This window comes from Chiloscyllium plagiosum, unplaced genomic scaffold (assembly GCF_004010195.1).
Source record: "Chiloscyllium plagiosum isolate BGI_BamShark_2017 unplaced genomic scaffold, ASM401019v2 scaf_1803, whole genome shotgun sequence".
Classification (NCBI taxonomy): domain Eukaryota; kingdom Metazoa; phylum Chordata; class Chondrichthyes; order Orectolobiformes; family Hemiscylliidae; genus Chiloscyllium; species Chiloscyllium plagiosum.
The window spans coordinates 1,425-12,115 of record NW_025206848.1 but is presented as its reverse complement, the minus strand read 5'-3'; the positions used below and the strand labels follow the sequence as shown (position 1 = coordinate 12,115).

The following is a 10,691-nucleotide window of genomic DNA, read 5'->3' as shown; positions in this document are numbered from 1 at the left end:
CTGGAATTCTCTCCCGAAGGGAATTGTGGGTCTACAGTGGTTCAAGAAGGCACCTCAATGCCATCTTGTCTACTGCAGTTGGGGGAATGGAGGGGTGGGATGTGGCAGAGGCAGTCTCAGCAATGTCTCGATGGAACATGCTCTAACCCCCATCTCTTGTCTTATCAGTTTGTACCCTCCCATAACCTCCGACCCCATTCGGCAGGAGTATAAGCGGGAGTTTGACAATGACCATCGGGAATATAAACAGCTTTGTGCTGAAATGGATGAAATTAACAATCAGATCAATTTCCTGAGCAAGCGGTTGGACGTCTTGACTGAGGATGACCCCAGCTATGAGGTAGGAACATTCCTGTCATTCTTGCATATCCAGAGCAAGTTGAGAGAAGGGAGCAGCAAGAACTCTAGTATTTTATTGATCAGTTGTACATCTCTGTAATTCAATCCCAATCCTGAAACAACCATCCCAATAGTATCCTGTGTTCCTTTCCTGGTGTTTCCTCCTTGTGGAATTTGTGGGTTTGGAAAAGGGATAATCTGAGGAGTTCTTTCAAAATGAGGTCATGGAGAAGTCCTCATTGTCAGCACCTGGGATCGAAGAATCACAGAATAATTACAGCATAGGAGGAGACCATTCAGCCCATTGTGTCTGCACTAGCTCTTCAAACAAGTACCATTACCTGATGCCAATCTCCTGCCTTTGCTCATACCTCTGCACATTATTTTTATTCAAGTAATCATTTGATGTCCCTCTTGAATGTCTGTCTCAACTGAATCTGCCTCCCCCACATTTCCAGCCAGTGCATTTCAGACTCTAACTACTCACTGTCTGAAAAAGTTATTTTCTCACATCAAGTTTGTTCCTTTTACACTCACTTTCGATCTGTTCCTCTCATTTTTGTTTCTTTAATGAGCAGGAACAGCTTCTCTCTATCTACTCTATGCAATCTATTCATGATTTTGATTTCCAATCTCCTCTCAGCCTCCTTCTCTCCAAGGAGAACCGTACCAACTTCTTCAACCTCTCCCCACCATTGAAGTTTCTCGTTCTGGTAAATCGCCTCAGCACTCTCTCTCCAGTTGATAAATACCGATCACTAGAGATTTCATCAGGCAATCCTCCAAGCCCATCACCTGATGGTCATCCCAGATCCCAGGCCTCTGGATCATTAGTGCATCAACAGATTAATTGCATCATCTGTGTGTAATTCAATAATAGTCATTTTTTGGGCATGTTTTAGGATTTGTTTTGCTTTGTTTTAGGGAGTTGCTGAGGAATACAACAGATTAAAAGACTACAAGAAGGTGAGTATGATTCCATTCAAGTCAGAACACAGAACATCAGGAAGGGCAGTGCTTGGTAATGGTTTATCACTGGACTAGTAACCCAGGGAGTGGGTTTGAGTGCCACCGTGGTGAAATTTGAGCCAATGAAGATTTGGAATAAGAAGCTGGTCTAATTATGACCATTATTGTAAAAGCGCCTCTAGTTCACTAATATCTGCCATCCCTATCTGGTCTGGCCTACATGCGACTCCAACTGACTCTTAACTGCCCTCTGAAATGGCCAATTAAGACATTCTGTTCAAGGGCAATTATACAAAAGCAAAATATTACAGATGCTGAAAATCTGAACAAAAGTTGCTGAAAATACTCAGATCAGGCAGCATCTGTTGGGGGGAGAAACTGAATTAATTTTTCAGAAGGATTTAAATTTACCTGAAATGAGAATGGCTTTCTGAGGATAGGTTACTGATCTGAAATATTGAGCAGAATCTCATGGTGTCAGGGGTCTCACTGGCGGACAGAGAGCTGGTGTGAGACTGGTGCTGCCTCTTCTCAGGAGTCTCTGGGAACCAGTCAGCTGTGAGGCCTGGGGGGATGGCACACAGAAGGTGTTGGCTGCAGCTTGAAAAGGACCCCATAGCATACGAGGTTTAAAGTGCGCCACAAAAAATGTAGATGATGTGGGGTCAGTTCTCAGCATAGGGGTTACAGGCAGAAGGTAGCCAGTGGGGTCAGAGCAAGGGCAGACGTGTTGTCTCCCAGCACGCACCCCTGCTGCACCTGAACCTGTCCCCACCCCCCCACCCCCCCCAACTGATATATGGTTCCTCTGCCCTCCCCACTTCTTAATCACATTCTACCCATTCAGTAGAAATAATAGAAACTGGCATAAGGGTTCAAAGTGTCTTTGGTATCCAAACCAATGTAACTATCCCTGAAAGTTTGGGTTCAGTGTAGAGGATGCTTTACTCTGTACCTAATCCTGTTCTGTGCCTGTCCTGGGAGTGTTTGATTGGGATAGTGTAGAGTAAGCTTTACTTTCAGTTTAAAAGAGTAGAGAAAGCTTCACTCTGTATCTAACCCTGTGCAATCCCCATTGTAGGAGTGTTTGATAAGGTCACTAGGAGCCACAAATAGAAAGATTCAATTTTCTGTCACTGACATTTCTTGAATGAATATTACACCTCCTGTGTTCTCAAGGAAAGAGAAATATCGATAAGGAAACGTAAAGCTTCACGCTTTTTGTTTGCTGTTTTCTCTGATTATTTCCAGACGTCCGAGTATCAGAGTAAACGACTGCAGAGCAAGCGCCTGAAGAGGAAGCTGTCCCACATTAAGAGGATGGTCAGCGAGTATGACCGCCAGCGAGATTGAGATTCAGAGAGGACACATCATTCTTCAACCCTTTCTGTCTTTTCTCCTTCTCCAATCTCCCAACCCCTATCCACAGCCTACAATGTGAAAACTCGGAAAATCCTGCACAGCTTGGTGTATATTCCAAACTCCCACCAGATACTGTTGGGGGAAAATGATCAGGACTGGGATGTGACAGTATTCACAGTGAGACAGAGCCAACACCAAACCTGCAGCAGGGGAAGGCTGATTAACACTGACTCCACTCCTACATCTTGTTTCTAGACAGCTTTGCTCTGAGTGGCTGAGAATCTATAATCTATATCCAATACCTGGTCAATCAAAGAACTGGCAGTTGACATAAGACTGAAAGGAAACATGAGAGGAGCCTCCGACAGCTTTAGCCAGAGTGTTCAATCCAATGGAAGAAACAGCACATGGGCCATTCAATCCTTGCTATGCAACAAGCATCAAAAGATTAATATGTTACATCTCTCCCCATCTGCACAACAACAGTATGCATTTATATAGTGCCTTTAACATCATAAACTGTCTTTGGTGGCTTCATGGTGGAGTTGCCAGACCACAGAAGGAGATATTTAAGAAGGGGGACGAAAAGCTCAGTCAAAGGGAGAGTTTTTATGAGTTTTGTTTTTAAAGGTGGAGAGAGAGAGAGAGAGAGAGAGCAGAAATTTTAGGACTGGCATTGCAGAGCATTGGCCCAGAGCAATGAATCCTGGCCATGGATGGGGAAGTGGTGGGATTTGGGGATTGTCAGGGAACCAGAATTAAAGCAGTGAGAAACCTCAAAGGATTGTTGTGTTGGTGAGGTCAGGACGGAATTCAGAAATTAGTGAGACGTTTCAATTCAAATCATTGTTGGAGAAGGAGTCAGTGAATGTCAGAGAGCATGTATAATGGGTGAACTGGACATGCTGTTAAAGGTTAAAGTCATGAGCTCAGGTTTATACAGGGTGGAAGATGGATATATAGGATAATAGGGTAGGGGGGGAATGGGTCAGGATAGGTTACCCTTCAGAAGATTGGTATGGATGAGTTGGGCCAAAGGGCCTGTTTCCACACTGTAGAGATTCTATGGGAGAATTGGAACAGTTATATCTAAAGGTGACAGGAGGTAGAAACAATTGCATCAGCAGGAGATGAGCTAAGAAATGTTGAATGTAAGCGATGTGGTGGAAGTTTTGACAATGGAGATTACCTGGAGAGGGGACAATGTGGATGGTCTCCTAGCAGGTGTCATTCAGATGTGGAAGTTCTGAACGTCCTGACTTAACCACAGACAGACAGTATGGAAAGGGATGGAATCAGAGGAGAGGGAATGGAGTTTACAACGGGGACCAAGAACCATAGCTTTGGTTTTCCCAGTTGAATAGATGAGTGGTCCATTCCCCAGTGGTCAGGCCAAAGAGTTCCTGTAGAAGCTGAACCCAGATGAATCTATGTAGATTGTGGACAGAATGATACCTGACTTGCACTAGAGTATCATGATTGTCCATGTTGGAAGCTGTTCCCTGAATCTTTACAATCAGAATAATTCCATCGATCTCTCACCAGAACTTTACTGCCAATGATATGGGACAATTATGTTGCATAGTTTTTATTGATTCTCCAGCTTTTATTTGCTCTTGTATTATTTGCATTGCAATAAGTAACAAAAGCTAGAATTTTAGAAATAATTATAAATTTAATTCAATAATTGAATTGCATTGAGCTAGAATAAGGCCACCTTGGAGCAAAGACAAGTCAGTCCTTTCTCTGTTTTTATATATACACTCACTGACTAATTCTGTATAAATCCCGTGGAGTCTAAGCGGTTGGAAAGGGCAGTTCTTAGATTGTCTTATTGGTAATAAATCCCAAATCGAAACACTCCGATCATTTTGTGTTAGCAGATGAGCTAAGGAATTAATGGGAACAGGAGATTAAATTACATACATTTCTCCTAAAATTCCATGATAATAGTTTGGAAAATGTGGCCACTACCTAATGATTGATGGACATAAGCCATTCACTACATTTAGACTAAGTGACAGGCTTTCTGTGGGGTTTTGCATTGGGATATGTTACAGAACAGAAAGAATCCTGAGCTCTGTAAAGGCTTTTTTTATGAACAGGGCTAGCAACAATATGTCTCCTTAATCAATCTGACTGAAGAATTGTTAATGAACTGAACAGAGATTGAACCAGGAAGTGTCTGGTAAATTATTAAAATCTAATGCCATCATCCGTTCTGGAAAGTGAAATAAATAGAGGAAAAGAAAAGTAGAACTAAGAGACTGAGGCAGAAAAAGATTTTATTTCAAAACATTTTCTTAAAATCACCAAAAATGATCTAAATCTGAAGGAATGAGACTTCACATGTAAAAGTTAGATTTCTCTTTAACAGTAGACAGCACAGATCCTCTTAACCGTTTCCCTGTACAGAATATGACCCAATTTTCAGATGTTAGCCCATTTTAATGCTCAGTTCCATATTTGCTGTGTTGTGAGTTTAAGACTCAAGAACACTCAAAGACATGTCCAATGATTTATTGCAATGCTTTGATTATCTACAACATTTGTACAGCAAACACTCCCAATTATTGTAAAGTCATGTTTTAATCCATTTCTGCATATTATGAAATTCTTAAGTCTTTTGTATTTTTGAATGAATTGTATCATAAATGTTTTAACACTAATCTCACTCCAAAGCAGTAACTGTGTTTGATTGTGTTTGGAGGGTTCAGTCAATTTCTTTAATCAAAAACACAGGAGGGGGTACTTAGCCCATCAAGTCTGTCATAACTCTTTTCAAAAAGAAATTCAAATTTCCCATCCTCTTTTGCTTTGCTCATAGATCTGCAGTTTTCTCCTTTATGTATTTATATAAATTCCCCTTGGAAAGTTATTATTACACCTCCCTTTAAGGCAGCACACTCTGGATCCCAGCCCAGCATCACGCTGTGTAAAACACAATCCTCCATCATGTGGGCTTTTTTATTGCCACTTACATTAAATCTATGATCTTTGGTCATCAACCTTCTGCCAGTGGAAATATTTTCACTTTATTTATTATATCAAAGCACCTCTTAATTTTAGTAAATCTCTACTTCCACTAAAAAGCACCTTTAATCTTTTGAGCTGGATCAAACATCTAATGACATCAGGTTATAGTCCCAACAGGTTTATTTGAAATTGCAAACTTTCAGAGTTCAGCTCCTTCCTCAGGCATGGTATGATAGAGAGGAATAAGACACAGTATTTACAAGCAAAAAGTTAACAAATTTAAAACTTGCTAACCTTGTTGAATTCTTTAATCAATTAGGAGGTAGACTGTTGATTTAAAATGCAAAATCCAGATTCCTTTCAAGTCATTTGATTTTTTTTTGACCTTGTCCATCCCAGTACAACTCTGGCATCTCCACATCATGGTCTTTTGAGCTGGACATACAACAATCTTAGTTTCTTAATTGTCTCCTTGTAACTGAGATCTCTCACCCCAGAAACCATTCCAGTAAATCTCCTCTCCATTGCAAAGGCCTTTACCTTCCGAAAGTGTTATGCTCAGCATTTGGCACAGTGTTCCAGCTGAGACCTAACCAGTGTTGTATAAAAACTAAACTTGAAATAAGTAAAGGACAGTCTCTATTTAGTTCGCAGGATGGACCAACATGCCCATGTACTGTCCTGAAGAGAGACACAGAGGAATCATATTACAGAATTCCCTAACTGTGCAGTCTAGAGGCAAATGGATAACGTCTGGTGGTCTGTACTCCGACACTCTGCATCTGACAACTACTCCATACAACTGGATGGCATTGTGGTCAGTCCAGAAGGAGGGTTGTATGATTCTAAGGTCTAACCTATTCTGGATGGCTTGATTTTGAATTAATGATAGCGGATAGGTATTTTAGTACCAAATTTATTACCTTGTAAAATAAAATATTACTGAAACTCAATTCCAGTGCTCAGAGCTGGAAATGTCTGATATAAAACAGAACTTAAAACTTTTTTTTAAAGATACACAAGGAAACAACGTGACCCACAGAGCTCACTTTGGCATACCATCATTGTCATATAGACAAGCACAAGGAGGGCTTCATGAACTGGTTGGTGTGTATATAGTGTTTGTGTGGGTGTATGTGTGTGGGGGGGGAACAGAATCCACCTTGTCAGCGAGTGAATCTTTTGAGAAAATCTCTCCCTTGCTCTCAGGAAGCTTCCTCTAGTGGTTGCCATCTTGAGTTTGGTGTATTCCTGGAGGTTCCATCCTACAATATCCCAACTCTCCCCCAGCAATCTCTGCTTTTAGCTGTCCAACATGCCAACCCTCAGTGCCATACTGTGCCTATAGCCAACTGAGAGTGAAAAGACTCCATGACTGATGGTGAAGAATCCTCTGATTGGTTCCCAAATAGCTTCCTCTGCGGTCCTTGCCCCATTGCCAATTTATTTCATGACTAATTAACAAAGATGATTAAAGAGAATGAAAAACATAACATTTTGATATGATTCCCCTCCTTGGTATTGCTCACTGCAGTGTCCTGTGAATTAATTTTAAATCTGAAGAGCCCTGGGCATTTGTGGAGAGTTGGTAACCGTATCCCACTGGAGTACAACTTTCACTGGTGATAGAGAAACGTCCACTACTTCATCCACGTGTAAGTTCCAATCTTGACCACCAGTTGGCACTCTTCAATGAGTTGGTGCAGGCCCTTCACCTGCCTTGTCAAGGCCTCCACTGTTTGAATCTCATACATGATTTGGATGGATTGAGATGAAGAGCCAGATGTTTCTCTCCCTTCTCGGGCCTTGGTTCAGGGATACTGAGCCCACTACAGCAGCGTTGTTACTCTGCCATCTGAGCAAGGTCCTATTGACCACAATGATAAGTTTCAATGCTCTGGATTGAATCGGGATCCCATGTGATCTATAGCCAGAAGATAAACAGCTGGATATTTTGGGAATATGTCCATTCTTCATCCCATTACATCCTTAACTCCAAGAATCATAAGCCAAATCAGCTCATCAGAAGCACAAAGACAGTCTCCCTTCATAGGAACAGGAGGAGGCCATTCATTCTCTTCAGGATGTCCCATCATTCAATTAGCTCTTAGCTGCTTTGTACCTTCATATCATCTAGTCATCTTCATTCTGCAATCCTTAAGTAGAATATAGGACACTACAGTACAGGCCCTTCAGCCCTCGATGTTGTGCCAACCTTTTATCCAACTTTAAGATCAAACTAATCGATATACCCTTCATTTTTACTATCATCCAAGTGCCAATCTAAGAATCGCTTAAATGTGCCTAATGTATCCGACTCTACTACCACTGTTGGCAGTGCATTCCACTTTGTGTAAAGAACCGACCTCTGACATCTCCCCTAAACCTTCCTCCAATCACCTTAAAATTATGCCCCCTTGTGATAGCCATTTCTGCCCTGGGAAAAAGTCTCTTGACTATTCACTCTATGCTTCTTATCATCGTGCACACTTCTATCAAGTCACAGGGACCCACAGAACCCACGACCAGTGACATGGAATATCCTAGGTGGGCAATCATACATGTTAGCAAATTATTGCCACTGACAACTGTTGGCCTGGAATTACAAATGACTCAGACCAGGTAAAAGGAATTCAGATAACCTCCCCTCAAGAACAGTGAAGTGGATGGTATCAATGATAGTTGAAATGGTCACCATTAATGTACAAGCTTTTATGTTGCAAATTTATTAACTGAATTCAAATTCGATCAGCTACTGTAGCAAGATTTGATCCCATATCCTCAGAACATAAGCCTGGATCTCTACTAACTCATTTTTTGACACTGAGTTTAGGAGAAGGATCACTGGACTTGAAATGTTAACTCTTCTCTCCAAAGTTGTTGCCAAACCTGCTGAGCTTCTTCAGCAAGTTCTGTTTTGGCTTCAGATTTCTAACATCCACAGTTCCTTTTAGTCTAGGAACATTACCATTTATCCACTGTTTCCCAAAAACCTGTCCATTATCTACAAGGCACCGGTCAGGAGTGTGATGGAACACCACCATCTGCGCAATTCTCTCCGCGCAGCATTAATACACCAATCCAAACAAAACCTATCAAGCTCAGTCAGTTTTGAGATTTCCATCCTCTAGCTTTTTGGTCTCAGAGTTCAGATTTTCACTCCCTTTCATGTGATTTACCACTTTCTGACAACATTCCTGAATAGAATACCATACCTTTCAACATTGATTGGAAGTCTTGAGGATTATTCTCCAGAAAACAGTAGCATGCAACACCCAGACAAAATTCATAGTAGTGTTAAAAACATAGTGTTCTTTTTTCAAATTGTTCTTTGAACAAATTCATTCATGAATTATAAAGTAGTTGGAGATGAGGAGCAAATCTGGTCTGACTGCATGCAGGCAATTTGGAGAGGATGGACAGTGATTTCTCCAAGAATGTCTGCAGCTGGAGCTGCTAACCCAACCCTGAATGGCCTCACTCTAATGTCAAGGTTGACACTCACTAATCTCTTGTACTGCCCTTCCAAGTCATTCAGGGTTCCATCCATCAGGGTGTCCAGCAGTTTATTATAGTACAACTCTATCATGAGGTCAAGCCAACAAGCTGTCATAGATGTTTTATGAAAGGCATGGGTTTGGGGTTGGTGTTCAGAGAAATGAGAAGTTGTGCGAAATTCAACTTTGGAATACAAAGGCTAATTGAAGTGGGGGAAATTCATTGCACACACACATGAAACAGAATGGACAACTGGATGCAGTGCATAAAATAATCAGATGAAAGATTATCAGGGAATGTCAAGTTGAGGTTGAAATCAGGTCAACCATGGTCTTATTGAATGGCAGAGCAGGGTCAAAGGGCCGAGTGGCCTCCTCTTGTTTCCTGTTTGTATGTAAATGAAAGAACTTGCAATTATGTAGCACCTTGCATAACCACAGAATGTTCCAAAGTACTTTACAGTCAATTAATTTTGTTTTTGACGCATAATCATTGTTGTAATATGGGAAATGTAACAGCAAATTTATACACAGCACAAAGAACAATGTGATACGACCAAAAAACGGTTTTAGTGTTGTCAATTGAGGGATAACTATTAGTTAGGACACTAGGGATAACTCCCTCACCTTCCTTCAAATGAGTAATCATGTAATCTTTTCTCTCCACTTGAGGGGGCAGAAAGGGCCTTGGTTAAACAGCTCAACTCTCTCTGCACTGCACAGGAGGGTCTGTCTCCATTATGTGGGGTGTGTCTGCGGTGGGTTTTGATGCATAACATTCTGGTTCAGAGATGAGGGTGCTCTCCAGCAAGTTATGGTTGACACCTCATTTAACATCACTTTAAAGGACCAACTATTACAGTTCACTGCCTCTGCATGTGATCCACTTGGCCTGTCCCTTTAGTTGATTTTCTTCTCCAGCTCGTTGATATTTCTGGGTATTTCCCTCCGGAAGAAGCTAGAAAAAGTGATACAGCGAAATGCCAAGAGCTGAGCGCCAACAGCGAAGAGGATGTTGGTGTAGAGGAAGGACGAGACCTCATTCTGGGGTACTCGGTAGGTAAGGGAAGTACGAGTGTGTAAGGAAGCGCCAATGTGAGAAAACTGAGCCTGGAGGAGAAGGAAGGAGAGAATGAGAAACAGATTAAAATATGTACAATGTGAGGGCTTTCCTCAGACTGATCAATACCCTGTCTTTCTATAATGGCTTCAACTTAGTTAAAAGTTGAAGTTAGTTCCACGGCATGTTCATGGGAGGTGAACAAAAATAATGGACATTGAGTCCCATCGGAAGATAGGATGAGAGTAAACCTAAAGCTTACTCAAAAAAGGTGGTTTTTAGGCATTGGAGGGAAAAGACATTAGGAGGTGGAGAGGTTTATGAAGGCTGTTCCAAAGCTTCGGTCCCAGGTAGCAGAACACACTTCCATCAATGGGGAGGCAAAACAAAATCAGGGATTCGCACAAAGTCCAGCATTAGAGGAGTACAGAGATCTCAGAAACAATAGCACTGTAGGGGGTGGCAGAGCGGGGGAGGGGGGGGTGTAA

General features: G+C 41.6%; 2 protein-coding genes across 2 annotated transcripts in view; one reads left to right on the top strand and one right to left on the bottom strand.

The window, feature by feature from the left end:
• Nucleotides 1-115: 115 nt before the first annotated feature.
• On the top strand, nucleotides 116-5,344 carry LOC122546550 (occludin-like). The gene is made up of 3 exons (XM_043685239.1): nucleotides 116-340; nucleotides 1,264-1,305; nucleotides 2,560-5,344. The coding sequence occupies exons 1-3, from the start codon at nucleotides 131-133 to the stop codon at nucleotides 2,659-2,661; spliced, it is 354 nt and encodes a 117-aa protein (XP_043541174.1). The 5' UTR covers nucleotides 116-130; the 3' UTR covers nucleotides 2,662-5,344.
• A 4,270-nt stretch (nucleotides 5,345-9,614) lies between these two features.
• Nucleotides 9,615-10,691, bottom strand: part of LOC122546551 (transmembrane 6 superfamily member 2-like) — a 1,838-nt gene continuing 761 nt past the window's right edge. Inside the window, exon 2 of the mRNA XM_043685240.1 lies at nucleotides 9,615-10,253. Within this exon, the coding sequence (XP_043541175.1) occupies nucleotides 10,044-10,253 (210 nt within the window). The 3' untranslated portion in view covers nucleotides 9,615-10,043. The remainder of the gene's footprint in view (nucleotides 10,254-10,691) is intronic.